This window comes from Carlito syrichta, unplaced genomic scaffold (genome assembly GCF_000164805.1).
Source record: "Carlito syrichta isolate Samal-C Ts95f unplaced genomic scaffold, Tarsius_syrichta-2.0.1 Scaffold288102, whole genome shotgun sequence".
NCBI classification, from domain to species: Eukaryota; Metazoa; Chordata; class Mammalia; order Primates; family Tarsiidae; genus Carlito; species Carlito syrichta.
The window spans coordinates 73,139-97,300 of record NW_007232198.1 but is presented as its reverse complement, the minus strand read 5'-3'; the positions used below and the strand labels follow the sequence as shown (position 1 = coordinate 97,300).

Sequence of the window (24,162 nt, the reverse complement as noted above, 5' to 3'; positions counted from 1 at the left end):
AATACTATAAGAAAATGACTGACAGTGGTGGGAAACTATGTTGGGGTATAGGAGATGGGATTAACCGTAGTAAATATCTGTCTGGGTACAGGAGTCACCTCTTATCAACAAAGGTGCCTGAACGAAGTATATTTGTATGTCTAACCCTTAACTGTACCCCACAATATTGTAATAAAAATATTGATTAAAAAAAAAGAATCCATTTACCCTTAAGTGGCAAATATTGTCACAAAGCATACTGCTTTGTCCCCCTCAGTCTTTTTCACTGAGTCCTTGGAGAACATGTCAGTCCTATGGTAAAGACAGACCCAGCCAAAGTTAAATTAGTTGTCAAACCTGCTTTTGTTTCTTCCTAAGATGGTTTGCCATTCATGCAATAATTGCTTTCTTTAAATGGAAGAAACAAATCTTAAACCTCTTCAAAATCATGGTGAGGAGTACGTGTTCTTCCTTGGGCTGTGCTGAACTGCAGCACCTTGAATCAAGGTCCTGAAAATCCTGGAATGCTCCTCCCTCCTGGACTTTGGCCTTCCCCAGATCCTGACTTAGGGAGAAGCTACCCATGGAGAGGAAAGGTCTGTGTGTCCATCCATGTCCTCGTTTCTGTTTGCAGGGCCTGGACTTTGCAGGATTCACAGCACACATGTTCGTTGGGATTTGCCTTGTTCTCCTGGTCTCCTTCCCACTCCTCAGACTCCTTTACTGGAACAAAAAGCTTTACAACAAGGAGCCAAGTGAGATTGTTGGTGAGTATAAAAACCATCATATAGCTGAAGATTTTGTGACTGTAGTGTTATTTTTTTAAAGAGGAGTTCTTACAAACAGGTGTTATTGCATGCAGAACTTTGGAAGCATCTGTCGACAGGATGCTTCATGCTCAGTATTGGTACTGACCACCCCTGCCTCCTCTATAGGATGTGCTCCCTCCATGAAGTGTGCCTCCTCCCTGAGGTGTGCCTCCTCCCTGGGGGTATGCCTCCTCCATGGCCTGTGCCTCCTCCATGGGGGTGTGCCTTCTCCATGTTGGGTACCTCCTCCATGGGGTGTGTCTTTCAGGATTTTACATTTACCAGCTGTGCTTCTTTAGCTATTTGTAATATGTAATGTGATAAAATGTTGGAGTAAATGGTCATCAGATACAACTCACATATGACATCCTAAAACCACATGTGTACACAACAAATTCTCGACTGTATGGACCATAGTACTCCAATAATATATTTGAGTGTTAAATGGGATTGCACATACAACAGTGCAGTTCATCCCCTGGCAGGCTGTGCTGTTTCAGTCTGGCTCACTTGAGAAATTACTAGTCATCAGGAAGAGGACTTGTGGCAATTTTTTGCTCTGCATATGTCTCGCTTAACATATTTTGTAGATATTTTGCCGAGAACATTACCAATTAGGATACAGTACATGTGGAGCAATAGGTTATTTGGGAAACAGCTTCTTCTTGGTGAGGTACAGACTGAGGATGCCATGCAGATTGTCTGGGTAATGGAGTAGCAGGTGACTGAAGCTTGAGGGACAAAGACCTCTTCTTCTTCAGGAATTTTGGGTGACATGGTTTGCTTGTTTTCTCAGCATTAACAGGGTATGTGTTTATCTTTCTAATTCTCAATCTATGTTATTCCTGGACCTGTGCTTTTTAGGACTTCGAGTTTTCTTTGTCTTTAGTAAGATCACTGAATTCATTTCCCTCTGAACAGCTGAAGATCAAGGCTGGCCTCATGCACTCCAGTTCCTCAGATGGTAACTGTGCAAGGTAGATCTGCCTTCCTTTCAAGTGTGACTTTCTAATCTCGTAGGAAAACATTGTTTTTCATACCTTCTCAAGATTCATCTGTAAAACAAGCTTACTTTTTGGAATATCGAATCACCTCTGCCAGAGAAATGGAATGATAAGCGGAAACTGCTGCTTTGGAGAGTATTCTGATGACCAGGTATACAAAAATGGGAGTTACCATGTGAATATGAATGTGGTGCTTTAAACATAATCAAGCAACAAGAAATTCGTGAATGGCCTTGGGCCTGGTCCCTGGTGAAGGTGTTGTCAGTGCCGGAGAAGCAGCTGGGCTTCCTTCTCACAGTGGATCATAGGGGAGCAAGTAGGCATTGACTCTGCTGAGTGGGAAGTTAAGAGGAGGGGGAGATGGAGAGTAAGGGGAGGGACTGGAAGACAGGACACAGGCACAGTACTGGGGGATGAAGGAAACAGATCTTTGGTAGCAGGACCCTGAAAGCTTCCTGCTGGGAAAGGGCCAGCCAGGTCACATAACTGAATTCTTTTGGAGGAAGACTGTGCTTCCTTACAGCCTTGATAATTCTTCATCCCCAGTGGCCTGTGTTGTGCCTTTCTTGAGAAAATAAGAATCTGGGATCCTGTTGCATTCTTATTACTTTAATACAAAGGGGACAGCCACAAGTGATCTCATTGCTTCCCTGTTCTGAAGAAAAATTCAATCCATGTTTGTCTTTTTTTCTCTGGCTTTGTTCAATTCTGAAGCTGGACTATAGGTTGGGGGTAATCCTTTTTGCAGTTTTGAGATTTAATTGAGGGGGCAGCTGTGATTCAAAATCTGTCTGCAGATCCCAGTATCCACTGACAGGTGCATGGATAATCTGGAACCCACTTCCTACTGCTTTGCAATCTGTCCATGCAATGGGGTTATAGGTTTACTCCCTGAAAGCAAAATGAGGTAAGAAAAAGGAAAAGAATGGAACAGGGAGTGGGGGGGAAGAGGAAGGTGGAGAGAGAGAAGAGTAAAAGGGAAAACAGACACGTACACTAGCAAATGAAAAGAGACACAAAGACAGATACGAGCAAAACAACAACAACAACAACAACAACAACAAACCAACAAACATACAAAAAAACTAAAACATCCAATCATACAGACGTACAAGCTAACCAACCTCCTTATTGGTGTACTATTCCCCTATACAAACATGCACTCCGAAGAGAAAAAAATAAAATAAAATAGAACAAAGTCAGTAAACTAACAGAACCAAAGCAAGTATGAAAACGTTATTGATAATAGTAAGAAGAGAGAGAAAAGGGAAAAAAAGATTGGTAAGAAAAACAGACAAAGAATAAAAAAAATTAAAACAAGGGAACCAAGCACACTCTGAGACTTTTCCTTTAAGTCCAATGTCCTTTCAGCTCTGATTTCTAGCTCTCATTGCAGGCTGGTGGAGTTGCTCACAGTTGGGGTCAGTTGCCCCTGGCCTGCGGTGGGTGGTGGATCAGATCTGGGCTGCCTGCCAAATCTGCCCCACAGATCTGGCCTGTGTCTATTTAGCATGGGGGAGGGGCTTCTGTCTCTCCCATTTTGATGTTGTTACCTTGGATCCCAAACTGGGACATGGGCCGAGCTGGGTGGAGCTGATCTCAGGCTCCAGCTAATCTGTTTGTTTTTTCGCTGCAGCCCTGGGGAGCTGGGGAAGGTAGAATGCGGGACTGCCGGCCGATGCAGGCCAGGTAGCACTGGGCTACTCGGCCTGGCTGGGTGGAGTGGTGCAGCAGGCAGTGGAGGCCGGAACTCCATGGCCGCAGGAGCCAAGGGCTGCCCAGGGCGGGAGGGAGCAGGCAGTGGTGGTGGTGGCGGCAGCGGCAGCTGCTGCTTCAGCAGTTCCGTATGTGGGAGGAGCTCCACAAGCCGGGCAGGTGAGGGGTGAGGTGTGGCAGCAGCGGTGGCAGCTTCGGTCGTGCGGTGCTTGGGGTAGGGGAGGCTTCACAGTCAGGAGGTGGGTCGCCTCAGGTGGGAGCTGCTGTGGCAGCGGTGGAGCAGCATGGGAAGAGCTGGCTGGCCTCGGTGAGAGCCGCCCATGTTTGCCTTTTTAAAGAATAACAAGTAGATATTTCTGGCAATAAGATTCCTTTATCCACTTTTATCCCTGACCTGTGTATTAGTTTGCTCAGGCTGCTGTAATAAAGTACCACAAACTAAGTGGCTTAAGCCACAGAAATTTGTTTCCTCATGGTTCTGGAGGCTGGAAGTCCATGATGAGGCATCAACAGGACTGTATTCCTCTTCCCTCTGAAGGCAGTGAGAGAAGAGTCTGGTTCAGGCCTCTTTCCTTGGCTGGCTGATGGCCATATCATGTTTCTGTGGCATTCTTCTGCTGTGCGTGTCTGTGTCTGCATTTCCCCTTTTTATAAGGACACTGGTCATATTGGGTGAAGGCCCACCCTAATGGCTGCATTTTAACTTAATCACCTTTTTAAAGATTCTATCTCTAAGTTTACTCACATTCTGTGGCATTTGGGGTTAGGACTTCAACATATATGTTTTGGGGGGGGATACAATTCAACTCACAACAGCTAGTCAGAGGTATTCAGAATGTTTTACAATCAGCTAGTATGTGTGAAGTAAGATAAAGTAATATATAGGTTTGATTTCTGTTAAAAAGGATAGAACCAATGGAGAGTGAGGGAGAATGTATCCTGATGGATAACCATGCTGACTCTCCAAGTCTGTGGTGCACGGCTATCTATGCCTTAGAGGAGAGTCTAATGGTCATCCTGTCCAGTTATGCCAGCCTCTCCCAATTCCCCTGGTGATCAGGATGACCCATGACTGACCCACCCCCAGGAATTCTTTGTTAATAAGCTGTTCTGGAGAGTCTTATCGTGGGATAGCTTTGGGATACATGGATTTTGATGTATAGAAATACATCAGTATAATCAATTCCTCACTGTTCTTGAGTAAGGAACAGAGAAAGCTTTGAGGGAAGTGGGGGGATGGTTGGGGATGGACACACTTGGGATGCTGGAGCCCTTCCGTTGTGCCAGGATAGGTGTGGTCAACAGTACATGGGGTGTGCATAGTTGGGAGATTACTCTGGGTTCCTGTAGGACACAGGGGTATGCAGACTTGAGGTGCTCAGTAAAATCTACAAGCCCTGCTTCAGAGGTTGGATTTAGCAGGTCTGTAGTGGTATCAGAGCACTGTCAGGACAGGCTGTCATGCTATGTGAAGAAGCAACCGTGGTATCTCAGTGATCTTTGTACCCACTGTGCCTGACAGAGGCTCTGGTCATCATTTGTTCTCAGAGACCTGAGTTGCTGGTCACCACAGCAGAGGGAATAGCATATAAGTGACACAGGCATGCCCCACCCGGTCACAAAGGTCCAGGACAGCCCAGCCTTCCAAGTGCTCAAGAGAGGAGAGAGCATGACCTATTTGGTGAAAAGCACAAATAACCACCAGGGTCTGCTCCTGTAGTCACCAAATATTCAGCTAATGCTGCTTCTTGCTAGTATTTTTATAGCATTTTTGGATTTATGTACTTTAGGAATATTGGTGTATAGGTTCCTTTCTTGTAATGTCCTTTTTTGTTGTCCTTGTAGGATGAATACAAAAGTATTTCCTATTTTTTTGCAAAAGGTTATATAAAGTCTTGTTGATAAAAAGATGCCAAACTTGCCAGGCTCGGTGGCTCAGCCTGTAATCCCGTGCCTTGGGAGGTTGAGGTGAGTGGATTGCCTGAGTCTGCGGGTTCGAGATCCGCCTGGGCAACTTGACGAGACCTCATCTCTACAATAAATCAAAAAATTAGCTGGGCGTGGTAGCGCGCACCTGTAGTTCCAGCTCCTTGGAAGGCGGAGGCGGAAGGATCGCCGGAGCCCAGCTGGTCAAGGCTGCGGTGGCCGGGAGTGGCCACTGCACTCCAGTCTGGGCGACAGAGTGAGACTCCAACTCAAAAAAAAAAGCCAATCTCTGTAAAATATTCCATGCCAACTTGAGGACCTTGACCTGGGACATAGTCTTGAGAGTATGTTCAGGGTAGTTGAATTGCAGTGTGGCTACACATTCTAGGGAGGCAGAAGTTATAAAACCCATAAATCAATACATGTGAGATTTTCATTGGTTTGACCCAGAAAGAAGACATTTCCAAGTGGAGACTTGCAGGTTATTGGTGGATTTAAGGATTTCTTCACTGGCAATTTATAGTTGCTGTCCAAGGAATTTTGGAAATCAGTTGAGGACAAGGTGCTTGTAGTCTGGGAGTGCCACTATCTAAGGAATTTTGGAAATCAATAGAGGACAAGGTACCTGGCGTCTGGGAATCCCCAAGACATGCTTTTGCAGGATCATAAAATATTTTGATTTCCTTCTTTATCTGTTGTGTGATGCCATGCCAGGATCAGATTGGAAAGCAAACTTCAGTATATAGGTCAATAGGTAATAAAACCCCATCTGGTGAATCCTTATAAGATATGATTCCTAAGCCTCCTAGTAAGGAATTTGGATAGGAGAAAAAGATCACAGTTTAGTCCTCAATTGCCATTATTTTTTTCCTTAAATTTTGCCAGGATATTTAAAGGCCTGGATGTTTTCATGGGAAGGTTTTTTTTTAAAACCATAAATTAAAATTCACACACACACACAGACGTGTGCGTGCACACACGTATATATCTGGCTATTCATGTTATCTAGTTCTCCTTGAGAGATTACTAGTAGTCATCTGTTTCTCCTTGAGTGATTACTGGTAGTTTGTATCTTTTAAGGACTTTGTCTATTTAGTCTAAGTTGTCAAATATATTGTTCATAATATATCTTCATTATCCATTAATGGCTATAGAATTTTTGATAATATCACCTCTCTCAATCTTGATAATGATAGTTTGTGTCTCCTCTCTCTTTTTTTTATTGGTCTGGCCAGAGGTTTATCAATTTTATTAATCTCAAAGAACTACCTTTTGATGATATAGATTTTTCTTAGCAGCAGTTATTTTTACTTTTTAGTTCAATAATGTTTACCCTTTGTAATTTATTTTCTTGTGTTTACTTTGAGTTTGTTTATTTTTCTTTCACTAGTTCCTAAAGTGGAAATGAAGGTTATTGATTTTATATGTAACTTCTTTTCTAATATAGGTATTTGGTTCTAAATTTTCTTCCAAGTACTACTTTAGTGGCCTCTCACAAATTTTTGTATGCTTTATTTCCATTCAGTTCAAATTACTTTATAATTTACCTTTTGATTTATTCTTTGCTCTTTTCATATTTTAAATGTGTTTATTAACTTTCCAAATATTTGGGGATTTTGCAGTTACCTAATTTAATTCCACCGTGATAGCAGAATATACTTTATAAATCTTGAAGCCCTTTACATTTATTGAGACTTTTTTTATGGCTATAGAATGTAGTCTATCATTGTAAAAATTCTGTGTGCACTAGAAAAGAATATGCATTCTGCTGTTTTTGGGTAGAATGGTCAATGGTATCAGTTATGATAGATTAGATCAGGTTGGCAGATGATATTATTTATTATTTAAGTGTCCTATATTCTTATGTGTTTTCTGTCTACTTGTTCTATTTTTATTGAGAGATGGATATAGAAGTCTCTGACCAAGATTGTGAATTTGTCTATTTCTCTTTTTCTTGTATATTTTGAGGCTTTGTTATTAGGGAACATAAACATTTAGTGTTGTTATTTCATCTTGATGAATTAGCATATTATTAAAAACATTCCCTATCCATGATAATATTCTGTTCTCCCAAATCTACTTTGTTGTTAATATAGCAATTCCAGCTTTCTCTTTACCAAAGTTAGAGTGTTATAGCTTTTTCCATCATTTTACTTTTAACCTATTTGGGTCTTTATATTTAAAGTGCATTTCTTGTAAGAAGCACATCGTTGGGTCTTGCTTTTTAAAAATCCAGTCTGATAAGCCCTGTCTCTTAATTGGTATGTTTAGAGCATTTATATTTAATGCGATTCATGATGTGGTTGACTTTAAGCATAGCATCATGTTTTTGTTTTATATGTGTCTTCTCTCCTTTATTCTTCTTTCCTTCATTTTAGCCTTTTAAAAAATTTGATATTTAAATAAATTTTATATTATCTTCTCTTTTGGCTCTGATTTTTTTTGCTATTTTTTTGTTTTTATTTTTAATCTTAGTGATGATTATGTCACTAACTTTAAGTGATATTATACCACTTACCATATGGTATAAGAATTTGTTACTAGTATACTTCTATTTTTTTTCCTGGCCTGGGCTTCTTCTCCTGAGATTCCTAACTCTGAGCTAATTCCTCTAGTCTTCCCTGGTAGCTACCATCTCCTGTGAGAGAGCACATCCCACACAGCACTGTCTTTTCCTGTTTAAAACATGTATATGGCCACCCCAAGTGGTACCATTTGAGGTTGGTTAGGAAACTCAGGATGATAGGGGCTGATGGAGAAGTGAGAGATGAGATATCTGATGATGTCTCCTGGTCAGAGGCCGGAGTGGCAATGGTATAGAGTTGAAACTCATATGACAGAGTCAAGGCTCACAATGATGCTAGTCATTTGAGGATCTTGAGTCTTCCCCGAAGATCTTTGAGATTATTAGCTTTATTTTGCAGGCCATGGAGAACCATTAGATATTTGAAAGAAGAAATCTATCTGTTTGTCTGTTTCATCTAGGAAATGATAGATAGATCTAGGAATATGATAGAAACCAGTCATCTTCCTTTAATCTAGGAAGGCGATAGATCAATGATAGATAGAATAAGCAGTGTTTTATGATTAACCAGGGCTAGATTGGTAGGAAGTGACTCTAGTAAAAGGTTACTAAGGCCTGAAAAACAGATGAGCTAGGTCAGGAACAAGTGAACAAGGCAGGAACTGTGCCAGCATAATCTGAACTGCTCCTTTGTGGCTCATACTGCCGTGGCTTATATTTATTTATGATGCATCTTATATCTCTTTCTAGAATGTTGGAGCCCTGTCCTGTAACTTACCAATTAACTTAGTCCTTTAGCACCTAAAATTATATCTGACACCTATTCCATACTCAATAATGTCAATATAGAAATATAGGAGAATGACATTGATGAGACCAAAATGATACTACAATCTGGCATACCTGGAAGAGCAATGATGTCATATAAAAACTTAAAAGTAAGAGAGGTGGGGAGAGAGTTTTGTGGGATAAATATAGAGTGTTTAGCTCTGAGATTTCAGCTAAGGGTTTGGAGGAAAATATCGAGTAGCCAGCTGGGACTGTGGTCTTAGAGCTCAGCAGAGCAGTCAGGGTAGAAATGACAGAGGAGGGCAGAGGATACCTGATGCATGAACATGTCTTGGTAACTGAGTTCTGGATGAAGAGAGTGAGCTCCCTTCTCCTGGGCAAAATCTCTTCCAACTAATAATTCACATATTTTTGTTCTTCCTTTATAATTTGTATATTTTGTTCTGCAACTAGGAAAACACAAGTGCGCTACCTGAACTTTAATACGTGGGCTGAGCAGAGCTGTTCGTTCTAGTTTATGGGTCAGGCAGGCAGGTGGGTCAGGTGGGCATGAGGGTAGCTGAGGATGCCTCTGGAAAGGACGCACCTGCAGAAAGGAGCCTGGAACTGGAAGGCTGGCTCCAGACATGGCCTTGGTTTACAGACTGTGCTCCCCCAAACACAGATGTATTGAGACTCAGCCTGCACCCATGGGCTGGCCCAGAGCTGAACCATGCTGCTCTGTGAGCTCTTTAAACCTAACCAGCTGCTTCATAAAGTGGCCCATCACTGTGCCTTTAGAAAGTCTCTGATATTTGATGGATGGGTTCAGTGATACCTTTTACATAACAAGATTCAGAGCCCTGGATGAAGTACTGGCCCTGTGTGAACTTACATGGAAGCTATTCTCCCCCTTTTTCAGTCCCAAGATGACATTTTTGTGTGTTCAGAGTGAGTTAATTGGTTTCTTTTCTTCTCCTCATCCTCTTTCCCCTTCTTTTTATGCTATCATAACCTCCTAGGTGGTTTAAAGAGGTGTGAGACTTATCTGCAAGTTCCTTTCATTTGAGTAAGCTACAAGGCATCGATATGGACTGAATAAAAACATATTAAGTATCTAGTTCTAAAGCACTGTCATCTTGGTAGGACTGAAGCTTTAGAGAAAGCCATGTGCTAACTGAGATAGTTGTGGTGCCCTGTCAGTCCTCTGAGTCATGACAGGCTGCTTCCTTCTGCCTGGCTTGCCTTTGTTGCTGCATTGGGTCTGCCACTTGGCAGGTGATCAGCACTTTTGTACTGAACATAGGGGCTTTTTGTTTTCCCTTTTCATTGAGCCCATGGTGTTTGTGCTACCTCTGGGGTCATTGGTCATTACGTGTCTTACCTCTGCCTGGAATGGCTCATCAAATGCTTGAAGGGCTTTGGTCTTTTAATTCCACCTCTAATTCTTGTGATATGTAGGGTAGCATGTAGCACACGGGTGGATCATGAAAATATGGTGTTTTCTTATATTCTTTTAGTGGATATTTTTGGAAACTTATGTAGTGTTTTTTAATGGTAAAAGTAAGATTAAATGTATGCTTTTATGAAATATTTTAATATCTTAAGAGGCAATGAATTGATATCACTTCTCTCTACTCTTCTCTATCAGAAGGTGTCTGAATTCAGTGAAGAGTGAAAATTCAACTCATTCTGTAGATTTTGGCATTTCATCAGGTCATCTACCTCTCTCTCACCTATGCCATCGACTCAAGCTCAGTGGGACCTGGCTGGGGAGGAAGGCTTTTCCCTTCTCCTGCCTCTTACCAAGTGCCATACTGGAAAGCCCTGAGCACTGCCTCCTGGAAATGAAACCTGTATTTCTGGTTTTCACCATATTGATTTGGGTTGAGAGTAGAAGTGAACTACTTCTTGCCAAGAGGGGGACAAGTTTGTTGATGTATTTGCTCAAGAAAGGAAATAATTATTCACTCAAAGAGTTGAAATTGCATTACTTCACTTTTGTGGTCATTTTTAAATGTCAGCTTTGTCATCTGATTCCAAGACAATAACTCAGGTGCTGAGAAGCCACCGCCTTGGGTGACCTGGCCTACCTGCATGCTGTGGGTGTATGTAGGGAGCAGAGGGGGTACTTCTGATATCTGAGGTGGTGGGACACTCGAGTTTGGCCTTTCTGTCCCTGCAGAACTGAAGCACGAGATCCATGTCTGGCGCCTGACGGCTCAGCGCATCAGCCCGGCCAGTCGTGAGGAGACAGCTGTGCGTCGCCTGCTGCTGGGGAAGGTGCTGGCTCTGGAGCACCTGCTGGCCCGGAGGCTACGTACCTTCCACAGGTACCAAGCAGGGTCCTGCTCAGATTGCACTGATTTGCAGCAATGGCACTTGCCATACAGGTTGTGCTAGTGTTGGGATGGTATGAGCAGTCTGTTCTACCCCTCCCTTGGTGATATCCAGATGGTATACAATTAGCACATGAGTGAGGTAAAGTGATAGCTCTTCAGAACATTCCATGGCACTACACGATAGCAATCCTGGTTGCAACCTACCGAGCCAATTTTAGGTGCTGGGCACTGGCCTAAACCCCTTTGGTGTGCTTTATCTAACCTGCACTTAGCTCTGCAGTGTGTGCACCAGCAGGAGCTTGGCTTAGCTCTGCAGGGTGTGCACCAGCAGGAGCTTAGCTTAAAGACAAAATTAACTGAGGCTCAAAGAGCTTGAGCAACTCACCCAGGATTCTACAGCTCACAGAGGTTAGGTTCACACTCCTAACCACTGTGTAACTGCATCCCCACATTGCAGTTGCTGTGTGACTAAAGTATAGAGCAATTACAATAATGGACCAGTCTGTCAAATATTCTCCCCATGGCTGATTTTCAGGCCTTTCCAAGAATACCAGAGTCCTACTCAATTCACTTCCTGGCATTCATTTTCAGTCAAACCTAAGACTTACTAACCTGAATTAGTGAGCTGTGTCTGGATGTTCTGACAGGAAAAGCAGGTACTGAGGGAGGTTGAAGCATCCTTATACATGAGCCTAGAGTGCACGGAGACAAGAAGTCCACCAAGGCAAGGGGCCACGTGAGGCCTTGTGAGCAAATCGAGAATGGCCATGCATGTGGCAGTTTGCTGCCACTAGCAGCCCATGTAGGGTCATTCTGCCTGGTTGTCCTGAAGTCTAATCTTTCAGTAGGAGAAGGACACAGGCAAGCACATGGAGACCACATATTCCAGGGTGCAGCTTGGGGGTGAAGTGCTCCACAGCATCACCCCATTGCCAGCCCGGGACCTTCCTCCACCCAGACGCTGAGAAGCAGCACCTGTGTCCTCAGACTGTGGGATAGGTCTTAGTTGCAGGCTGGGGAAAGAATGACTGATGTCCACAACCTGCATAGATCTTAAGACACTTCATAGATTAAAGATGTGGGAGCAAATTGCCCTGGCATGGATGTGAAAGACACACTTAGCATATCTTAGGTTACCACTGTGGGCTTTGAGATTACCCAAGCTCCTGTCAGCTCTTCCTGTGTTTCACAGCTGTGGAAACCGAGGCCTTGGCAGGGTGGTGACTTCTCAAAGCCACACAGTTGCTGAGAAGCAGAGTAGAATGAGGGTGATCTGAAGCAGGATCTAGCTCTGCAGGTCTTTTTTTAAAAAATCTCTTCTTTGTAAAAATTGTCCTTAGAATTGCCCAATTGTGTCTGCCATGGTTTGTGTTAGGCCAGCTGGCTGTGAGGTCAGTTTTCTGTGACACTCATTGAACCAAACTCTCTACCACTCAGTGCCTCATGTGTGCACACACTCACATGCATGTCCTCATACACTCTTCTTTCTATGTTCAGATCATTATATGTGTTATTTTTCTCTGGACACATCGAGTGAGCATCTTTCCTGGTTGATGCCCCGAGCCCTGCTGCTCTCCCCCATACCTTGCTGGGCCCCTTACACTGCTGCACCAGGCTCAGACTTGAGACTCTGGGTGCTGACGACTGCTGTCCTGCTGATCTCACTGATGAGACCCCAGGGAAATCACAAGTCTGTCCCTTTCTCTCTAGACAGATCTCCCAGGAAGATAAAAATTGGGAGACCAACATCCAGGAGCTACAAAAAAAGGTATTGTAGATTCTTTTCTCAGAGATTTCTGATTCACTTTTCAGAGAAGAGAGCAATTGAATCCTTTACTTTACCTCACAACAAATTATGAGTGAAGGCTACTTCTCTTTTTATTCCAGCAGTTGTACACAAGACAGTTTATTTCTATGAACGAATGGAGAACAATATTTTCAGACATGGTAGGCTTATTTGGTCAGGTAATTGGAAAGTTTACATTTTTCCATGACCTTTAAGATGCCTACACGTGTGCCCTGGAGGGGCACATCATAGAACCTGTCCTCACTAGCCCTCTCATGACACTGAGATATAGGCCTCAAGGTTCCCATTTTGTAGCAAGGAGATGGTGACTGGGACTGGTGAGGTGTGCTGTGTGAGAGCGAACAGCTTTAGGGACAGACATGGGATGTGTGTGTGTCCTGTCAACAGCTCTGACTTCTGGGGGCAGAGCTCATGTTGGGTTTTTTGCTCATTTTCCAGTAGTAGAGGACTTTCTTAGCTCACCTGTGGACATATTGGGCCCCTCTCCCAGTCCAGAGATCTCATGATCTCCTAGGAGTCATTGGTATTTTAACGAAGTGCCAAATCTGTGTAGTTTATTTTCTAGGGTGTGATTGACTACCCATTCTCTACGAGAGGAACATCTTATTTTTTGCTAAAGGAAATTCAGATGCTGGGGTCCTGGTGGGTGATGTGTTCTTCAGGGCATCTGGGCTCTTCTCACAATCTCCGTGCAAGTAGATGATCAGGGTTAGAAGAGAAAGGTGTAGCTAAGACACTCTTCTGGGCCCCAGGATCACACAGACACTGCTAGCCTTGCTAGACTGTGTTGCTTTAGCCACGAGTTAAAGAGACTGTATCTCTGTGTGTATCTGGTGCAGGAGGATGGGGGAGAGATGAGGGGACTGGCAAGGGCATGGCAAACATCTTTTCATTGCATCTAAGAATTCTTTTTTTCACTTTTCAGCAATGTTTTTATTAATATTTAAAGGTTACAGTAGGCATGGGAAAAGTTTAATTATTTTAATACAATTCACAATTCATGCTACATACACTCGTTATTTTGTTCTATTTGTCAAGGTTCTTTTGGTTGAAAGTCATTGAAATTTAAGTCAAAGGAAAGTAAGGGGAAAAAGTTTATTTGTTCACTTAAAGCTCAGAAGCTGGGCTGGTTTTCAGTACAGCTGGATTTGATTGAACACCAACAGGAACCTGTCTTTTCCCATCTTTGCTCTGCTTTCCTTCACACTGGCTTCATTCTCTGATGGGTTTTCCACTGAGAAAGTTGTCCATGGCAGCTACAAGTTGAACAGATCCTTACAGCATTTGACTCCCAAGGACAGAGCCCACTTCTCTCCTTCACTCTCAATATTAATACTTGCAAAGCTCTGATTGACCTACCTGAGTCAAGGCCCACCAGGTGATTGTCCTGTGCATGTGTGTGGGGGTGTTATGACTGGATCCAACAGTCAGCTGTTTCCTTGCAGTCAGTCAAATATGAGAGGCAGAAAGCTGAGAGAAGTGAGGAGTTTTATTATGATACTATGGAATCAGGGAACAAGCTGTGTATCCACCAAAAACCTGTTTGTTTAAGCAATGTCTCCATTCAGTGTTTATAATAAAACATATAGTTTCTTACCTTTTTCTCACTATTTATTAATAATGACTGCATTTCTTATGACCATTACTCAGTTTCTTTTTAAATAAGTATTCAGACCCTAAATGGTAAATTTAAAAGTTAAAAAAAAAAAGAAGTCTGGGAAGGTGGGTGCTGGGGGAGAAGCCTAACACTCTGTGCAGCCTGCCCTCTTTTGATACCCACCCCAAGATTTCCACGTGACATCCCCAGAGCTCTGCTCACTCTCTCCCTTTCCTGTCCCTGTTTGTCACCTTGTCATTGAGATCTTCCCACCTTCCCCCATTACAGGCTGAAAAGAGGCCATTTTGCTTATATTAAAACAGTCATGTAGAAAAGACTTAGAAACTTGTATTAAACTGAACTGGGCTAAACATAGAAGCCATTTGAATTTAAAAGTGAACATTTTTTCTTGTCCCCCCACTCACTGTCTAGTAACTGTTGCTGTTACTGAAGGGAACACAACCAAATTCATTGAGCTCCAGATAAACAGGAGACACACAAAAAAATCTGCATGTCTCTGGAAAAGCCTCCACCAGACCTATCTAAGAAATGGGCTCTGCTGAAACTTTCTAAAACCCAGAAATGTATCTGTTCCCTTAGTCTCTAAATGACAGCTGCTGTTTAATCAACCCTTATGAACCAGAACTCCCCCCCCCAAAAAAATCTGTAACTGACTATAAAACATACAACCCCAAATTGTTCAAGGTAATTGTAACTTAGTCGAATGGTAGGATTGGTGTCATCTGAGCACCAATTTGTAAGTGTCTAAGAATTCTTATTGAAATGACCCCAGATGGCCAGAGGAGCAAATTTGACAAATACTCAAAAGCAGCCTCCATGTACAGCGATAAATAATACTGGAATGTTCTTTGACTTGCCTATTCCTCCATCCCCAGTCTTCGACTGGCTGTTGCAGTTCCCACTTTCTATGGTTAGTGTGACTGCAGGGCAGGTTTGGGGGGCCCCTTGCACCTGGTGAGAACCTGCATCACTGTCCTCCGAGTGCTTCAACATTTTCCCTGCCATGCCCCTTTGTTGTGAGTTCTTCAGCACAGAGTCTTGCAGCAACATCGTTGGAGATGGGAAGGGGAAGATGAGAGGGATCTGGCCCAGCCATGAGCCTTGGCAAGGACAAGAGAGCAGCTGCTCAACAGATGTGACCCCAGTTTGACTGAGCTCTGTGACCCCAGAGCTGCTGTGAGGTGCTGGTGTTCGCTTGTGCTCTTGATGGCAGCAGCTTTAATGGTGTGATTCGAGGGAATGAGACAGAAGATCCATCTCAAGCTCCCCCTCTATATGTCTACAGCTGTATAGTCCGACTACAGCTGTCTAAATGTAGACAGACATAGGTATCTCTGGTCAAGGCATCCATAGGTTTTAAGGTATACATAGATTTGGATATCTGTAATCATAGATGACTGCATCTGCCTAATCCTAGGCTGATAGATAGATAGGTCCATACTTAACAAAGGACCCAGCACAGCTCTCCGTTCACACAGTGGGCTAGATTCACCCTGGGGACACGGTTAGCAGTGCAGGCTGAGCTGGTGCCTACCTGCACAGGCTCCCCTGCCTAGCCCTGCACAGCTGTGGCCTGCAGAGCACAGCACACTCAGGGACTTGCAGGGCAGAGCCCCGTCTCACTTGCCTTGTGCCTCTGAGGCTGATGGGGGTACTTTAGCAGATGGTGAGCCTTTAGCACCTCCTCTCGCCCTGAGTGATGGGGCCGATGCTTGCAGGTGTCACCCCAGTGAAAAGGGGGCAACTCCCACATTCTAGGCCCTCATGAGTGTTACAGGGACAGACTTGGCAAGGGCCTCGTGCGGGTGTGGTGGCATTGCAAGAACATCATAACCTTGTCACCCTTGTGAGCATGGCTTTGTGTGGTGGGGACAGGAAAGTGGAAGTAAAAACACTGTGACCACACAGGCACCCATGGAAACACATGTGTAATCTCACCCAACACGGGGGCCAGGTTGGGAAGAGTTTAACTCTATGTTCTGTTAAAAAGCTATTTAGTCAGGTGTTTTATAAAAGGATTGTACTGCATTTTACATTTGCTGTGATTATTTTTCATAAAAATTTTGATGCTATGATTCCAAATCTGTCTAGTTTTTCTTGTAACACACCACTTTGTTATCTTCTTTAGAGTTTGAGATGTTATATTTTTCATCATAAGGAGAAATCTGTAGTGATGTGAGTCCCATAGGCTTACGGACACTTTGCAGGAGTCAGAAGTTTGTACCAAATAAATGAGTTGCTATTTTCTCTCTCACAGCACAGGATATCAGACAGGATTCTGCTCATCAAATGCCTGACAGTGTTGGGATTTGTTATCTTCACGTTCTTTCTCAATTCATTTATCCCTGGCATTCATCTTGATCTCGGTGAGTCTAATTTTTGCTTGCTTTTGTTGATAGGCTTTACAATTGATATCACAGTTTAGATGGGAAGGTTTCAAGGCATATTCCCAGACACTGCCTTCACCTATGACAAGCTGTGCTGGTGAGGAGACCAGCTAGGACTGAGACAGAAGGTGGGCTGACTCTGATGGAGGGGAAGAAGCCTTTTCTCTTTTTTCCTGGGGTGGTGGGGGGAACACACACACACACGCACACACGGAAGGAGAGAGACAGATAGACAGACATGTAGCACCAGCCATGTGACTCTGAGGCATGGGTCCTCAAACCCCCAGGGTTTAACATTAAAAGGATATAGAGCAGGTACTGTTGAATCTATTTTACATGGCGATCGTATCTTTAAATAGTTCCCAGAAGAGACAGGAAGTCACACCAGCAAGATGAGTTCTGCCATTCGTGCAGCTCAACCTGATGGCTAGTAAGACTGTTTGTGAGAGGGCTGGAGACTTGTCAGGGCCCTGCACAGGCCCACTCTCCTTGGCTGATGTGCATCTGGCACTTTTTTCCCCTTGCGCGCCCATCTTCTCCTGCTGGTTTCTCTCCCCTCACTTTCTCCAGCCCCGCATTGTAGTCCATGCTTGTGTACCCTGAGACATGCCTCCTTCAGATGGGCGCACCACCGATCTTGTCAGCCCTCAGCATTCTCCATTCTCCATAAACATTCTTCACTTTCCTTAGATTTTCATTATACATTTGGTGTCATTATTTAAAACAAACAAAGCAAAAGCTACTTCCAAAACCCACCCCACATGAAAGAATAGATTTATGAGAAAGATAAATTTGAGATGTTGTCTTTCCAAAGTTTTGCCCACAGTTTTCTTTTAAAAGCGAGCTCTGCTAAGATATTTAAAATACATTATTTTATCTTAATTTTAATAAAAACCCAATTTACTGCAAAATTTGAGGACTGTAACTGCTGTAGAATGCAGATAACATGGCAAACTTCCACTGTTGGCATCACATCATTGCTCCTTGGGTTCCTGGATACCAACAGAAATCCTTAGGTTAGACGCCACTTTCTCTTTTCTGTCTTACTTAGCGCAGAGTGTACATGCTTTTGACTGGTGTCCAGCTTTATGTTATTGTTCACAGCCTTTCAGGATTTATTTCTCTAAGTGATCTCAAATCCAGCTGACTGGGTGGCCTGGGTGGGTTATGAGCAGGCAGGTTTTACTCATCCATACCTGAGAGCTGATCCACTTAGCATCCCGATGAAGCCATGGAGAATGCCAAAGCGGGAGTGACAACAATGTTGTGAATTTCAACTGCAGTAGTTTATTCCTTTTGTTACATCTGGAAATTGCTGCAGGCATAGAGACTTCAGACAGAATGTAATTTTAACATTATATACCTTTAATCACTACAAAAATGTTAGGTGGTCACCACCAGTAATTAAACAAATACAACAAAGCTGGGGTTTTGTGGGCAGAGGGTTCCATTAGAGAAGGCTTCTTGGTATTCAGATTGTTTTGTTTCTAATTTTATTTGAGATTCTACTTTAAAAGAACATAGCAGGCATTTTTAAAACTAGAAATATATAAGAGCTTACACTCAATTTTGTTACCATTTGGCAATAGCCCTTGTACTAAGAATAATAACTTAAAAATTTAAAGTCACATCTTTAACTATATGGACTTTAAAAAAGTCCTGAATACTGTAAAACTTTCATTTTAGCCTAAGATGTCTATACTTTTTTATGAAACTGTCTCTCTCTTTTTGTGAGATTGTTACATCTGTGATTGAGGGGCTTCTTTTCTGCTTTTATATCTTGTTTTGTTTTTAGTTAGGGTTTGGGAACCTGGAATACCTAATCCATATATTAGCATATTCATCATTATAGGCTAGGTTGATTAGGAGAAAAGTTTTATTAGCATATATTTTAATGGATTACAGTTTCCTTAGAGTTATTCTCTAAGGAAACTCTCCTTATAAGAGCAGGGGAAAAACAAATACAAGATCTTCCCAGGGTTTCAGCCACTAGAGAATGTAATTGTTCAGCTTTGGTGAAGTTCTGTTTTGAATATGGCCTGCTACATAAGTTGAGTGTCATGTAGTATGATGTCATGTAACATGAGATGACATCATGCCACACAATGTACATCATGTAATGACACATGATACCATGTAACACGAGGTGATGTTTTATAACACTGTGCCTCATGTAACATAGTACAAAGTCATATAATATAAGATGACATTATGTAACACACAATAACACAAGCTGATGCCATAGAATACAACATGCATCATGTTACACAACGTGATATCATATCACACAATGTGCATCATGACATGTTACATAATACAGCACAACGTGATGTCATATAATACAAGGTGATGTCATTTCACATGATGCACATAACGTAACACAATTTGACATCAATACAGCACACACCATATAGCTCAATGTGACATCATAAAACAGAAAGTGATGTCATGTAACACTAGGTATTTTCAAATAAGATGTGCGTTATGTAACAAAACATGACATCATAGAACACATTTCTTCATTTAGGAATCATAACCTAGACCAGCATTTACTCTTATCCTCTTTATTTTATTTTTCAGTTATCATAGAGTAAAATTGACTTTTTCTTTGGTGTAAAATTCTGTGAGTTTTGAGACATGGGTAGGTGTATTAACCACCACTACTATCAGAATACAGAGCAGGACCATTACCAGAAATACCCTCCTTCTGCTGTCCCTTTGTGGTCACTCCCCCACCCCCAATCCTGGCAATGACTGATTTGTTCTCTATCACTGTAGCTCTGTCGCTTTGAGAATGCCATATGTGGAATCAGGTTGTATGCAGCCTTTTGAGATTGGCTTCTCTCACACAGTGTAATGCCTCTCAGATTAATCCAAGTTCTTATGTGTATCAGTAGTTTATTCCTTTTGTTGCTGAGTAGTATTCCATGTTATAGACCTACTGTGATTTATTTTTCCATTTGCCTATTGAAGGACATTAGGGTTGTTTCCAGTTTTTGGCAATTGTGAATAGAGCTACTTTAAACATTTATGAGTAGATGGTTTTGTGTGAACTTAAGTTTTCATTGTCTTAGGTGATTACCCCGGAGTGGGACAAGGCTATGTGGTGGGTGCACATTTAGCTTTAAAAGAAACTGCCATGCTGTTTCCAGAGAAATGTTCCTACAGCATGTATGGGAGCTCCACCTGCTCTGTACCCTTGTTGGCACAGTGAGCCTCCCTCCCCTCAAACTCTGTAGCAGCATGTGCATACACCTTCAATGTAGAACTTATACATTATTCTTGGGATTCTTTGCTTCTCTGTCCCCTGACCGCCCCTTCCCCAACTAGATTCTAGGGCTTGGTTCATGCTTCTACATTTTTCTCTCTTCAGTGCCTTGTAGAATGCCTGACCTATTAGTAGATACAAGGAGCAAGTTTATAGAATGCATGAATATACTTTTTACTGATTGTTACAGATTCCAAATTACTTCAATAGTTTTATATGTAGCTGACTCAGCCTCAGTTATCCAGAGAGCCAAGCTGGAGGCAAAGGCACGTGTGTGAGTTCTTTACCAGGGAGCAAGATCCCAGGGAGGGAAATGGGGGGTGGGAGGCATCCCAGGGAAGACAGTGAATTCATGCAGGGCTGCACCAGCATGCTGGCCTTCACTGTAGTTACTGGTTCTCCATCCTGCAGTGGTGTCTGCAAAGGAAGTTTGAAATGCATGTCAGGACTGGCTGTGGGAATGCTTACTGCTGGCTCCTGCACCCATTGGCCATGATTCCTCCCTATGAGATGACAGCTTGCACCACATCTAGCTGTTACATGCCAGCAACCATGCTGCAGCACCAACAGAGAAGGCCCACATGGGAAGCAGGCACTGTCAGGGCACACCTGTGAGAGGATGGTGGGGGCCACACAGAGCTGTTTTTGAGTGAGAGACAGGAGAGTCCTGAGGGGCCCACAGGTGTGCAATAGGTTGTCCAACCGTGAAAACATGCAAATAATGGTGGCTCACAGTCACAGTTCATATCCAGCAGGCAAAGACGGGCAAGGACCTTTAACCCACAACATACCAGAACCAACTCCAGATTGGTTTCTTGCTTCCACAGAGGTCCACAGTCCCTGTGAGCAGCCCCTGGTGCCAGATATTTAGGAGCTAAGGGAGAACTTTCTCCTTTGCTCTCTCCAGGTTTGCTGAAAGGTCAAATCACAAAAAGCAGATTAATAGGAAAAAAGGCACACACATTTATTTTACATGGATACACAGCAGCCTTCAGAATGAAGATCCAAAGATAAAGAAGAATTTGTTCATTTTAATGCTTAGGTTCAATAAAATATGGATAGCTGTGTAAAAGTATGATTGGACAAAAGGGCATGATCTAATGCCCATAGACTGTGGGGAAACTCAGCAAGGCCTGTCTGTCTAGATTCTTCTTGGCCTACCTGAGCAGCATTCCTGCCTTCTGGGTGTGGGGCAGGATCTTTTCTGGCGTGGGGTGTCTCATGACCTACAGTCAAGCAAGGAAGGTCAGATCATTTTTTATGATCAACTTTTACACATAAAGGATAGAGGGAAAATTAGCATCCTATTTTTTAGCCTTTATAGCTGGCTTTGGGGAAACAGGTTCTGTTTTCTAGGATCTGTCTTAGGGAAAAGGGGTTCTAGTTTCTGTGGCTAGCCTCAGGGGAGAATGGGACTGAGAGACAGGAGGGCCGGAGAAGTTCAGAGGAAAACCTTTACTTCTGAAACTGCTTCTGAGGTCTTCATTTTGGAATATTATTTTCGGAGCCTCAACAGTTTCAAAAATCAAATTTTTTGGTGTGTTTTAGAAAGACAATTCAATGTGCATACTAAATTGTATATGATATAACCCTCCCTGGGAGGTTCAGGGCAGCACTCTGTCATCTAAGCATGAATATTTCTGCAGTGAAACATGAATATTTACACAAAGTAGGACAAATAAAGATCACAAACAACCTCATTTCAATTCAAGTCAGGTTTTGTTGAATTTTGACATGTAATTTATAAAATTTTCGCTTTTCCAAGTGTTAGGATTTCAAGATTGTGGATAATGGATATGAAAACACAAAGAGAACCAGCGAGGCAAGCTTTAAAATGTTATCTTTGGTCTTAAAATTTAGAACCTTGATTAGCAGTTTTCTAGGTTTCTTCCCTTGATAATTAGTTCAGAATGTACCCCCAGATTCTCTTATGATATGTTTGATTAGATTTGAGTTCTAGAAAATTTTCTGTAATTAGTTCTCTGACTTTGGTTCCAAAATCGCTGGTCTTCTCAGTCTCAGTAAGCCCTTGGTGTCCCTATTCTTCCACAATTTTATTGTTGTCTTTGTGAAAGTATTTTTTAGTTACAAATAAACAAACTGCTAGATCGATCTTAAGCAAAATAAAGGATTATTAGAGTGATAATGGGCTGACAGGTTGCAGGGAAATGGAGCCTCTGGGTGCAGGCTCAGGAAGAAGAAAGATGTCCAGACAGAAGGCACGCATTGTCCCAGCTATTGCATGCTCTCCTCAGCCTCAAGCATCTCCATGACCAGCCAGGTTCTCATCCTTTTTCAGTTCATGGCAGATTAGTGGTTGTTCCACCAGTTTCCCAGTTTAAAGGATCTTGATTTCAGCCACATACAGACAGAAGAAATTCAATTCTAAATTCCCGGGTGAAGAGTCTGATTGGCCCAGGTTGATTATCTTCCTTTCCTAGCACAAAAAATTATGAACAGGAGGGCAGGGGCACATGGTAGAATATGCCCTGCAGTGGCTCAGGATACGCTCCTTAGAGAAAGGGAGTAATTATGAACTGGGCAGACATTTCCAAAACTTTCTAAAATTCTCTAGGCATTCTAGTTTCTAGTAAATAATTCAGTTCAGTGAACTAATTCATTTATCCATCCACTCATTTATTCACACATTTGAACAACAAATGCAGGTGATAGTCTGGTGAAGATAAAAACCATATTATAACTCTCCTGGGTCTTCTTTTCTAGAGAGGGAGATCGCTTTATATTCTTTCTTCACAGAGAGTCACATTAGGTTCAGCAAGGTGTACACAGCTAATTAAGACAACAAGAACTTTAGAGCTTTCATATTCTGATGCAGAAATAAGCCAAGGGTGCCAAATTATAAAGCCAAATATTATAATTTCCAAAATTAAGGTGCAGATGAAAGACTGAATGAAATCCACAAAAGAAATGAGGAACTCTAACTCAGAAAGCTATGGTATAATGGAAAAAAGTTCATATGTATATACATACACACACACACACACACACACACACACACACATATATACACACACACACATATATAATATAATACAATTATTACATGTGGTTTGTGTTAACCTGATAACAAAAACATTTAAATTCCTGAATGGGCCAGACATGATGGCTCACACCTATAATCCCAGCACTTTGGAAGGCTGAGGTAAGAGGATTGCCTGAGTTCACGGGTTTGAGACCAGCCTGGGCAACTTGGTGAGACCTCATCTCTACAATAAATCAAAAAATTAGTCATGTGTGATGGTGCATGTCTGTAGTTCCAGCTACTTGGAAGGCTGAGGTGGAAGGATCATCTGAGTCCAGCAGGTCGAAGCTACGGTGGCCATGAGCATGCCACTGTACTCCAGCCTGGGCGACAGAGTAAGACTTCAACTCAAAAAAAAAAAAAATTAACTGGGCGTGGTGGCTCATACCTGTGGTTCCAGCTATTTGGAAGGCTGAGGTGGTAGGATCAAGAGCCCTGCAAGTTGATGCTGGGGTGACTGTGAGTGTGCTACTGCACTCCAGCCTGGGTGACAGAGTGAGACTCCAACTCAAAAAAAAAAAATTCCTGAATGGGTCTATTCTAGTTTTCATCAAGTTTCATCTTAGGTGAATGCAAATCTTCATGAAATTTTTTGAGAATAATGACAAGTATAGTATAAATTGATCTTGGATTTTCAAGTCAATATGAATAATCAGCTGTTTTTCTTATTATTTTCACCATGGGTAAAGTTACCACACTCACCATAACACTGAAGAAATCAAATAATGGGAGAGAATGACTCAGGTTTTTTCTAAAAAAAGGAGATAAAATTCACACAGCATAAAATTCATATTGTGAGCCAGGCTTGGTGGCTCAACCTGTAATCCCGCACCTTTGGGAGGCTGAGGTGAATGGATTGCCTGAGCCCACGGGTTCGAGACCCACCTGTGCAGGGAGACCTCATCTTCACAATAAATCAAAAAATCAGCCGGGCATGGTAGCGCATGCCTGTAATTCCGCCTACTTGGAAG

General features: G+C 42.5%; 1 protein-coding gene across 1 annotated transcript in view; it reads left to right on the top strand.

The window, feature by feature from the left end:
- Positions 1–562: 562 nt before the first annotated feature.
- The window catches only part of LOC110595227 (P protein-like), a gene marked incomplete at its 3' end in the record, with an annotated part of 76,317 nt that continues 52,717 nt past the window's right edge, over positions 563–24,162 (top strand). Inside the window, exons 1-4 of the mRNA XM_021710099.1 lie at positions 563–746; positions 10,912–11,059; positions 12,779–12,836; positions 16,751–16,859. Of these exons, the coding sequence (XP_021565774.1) occupies positions 563–746; positions 10,912–11,059; positions 12,779–12,836; positions 16,751–16,859 (499 nt within the window). The remainder of the gene's footprint in view (positions 747–10,911; positions 11,060–12,778; positions 12,837–16,750; positions 16,860–24,162) is intronic.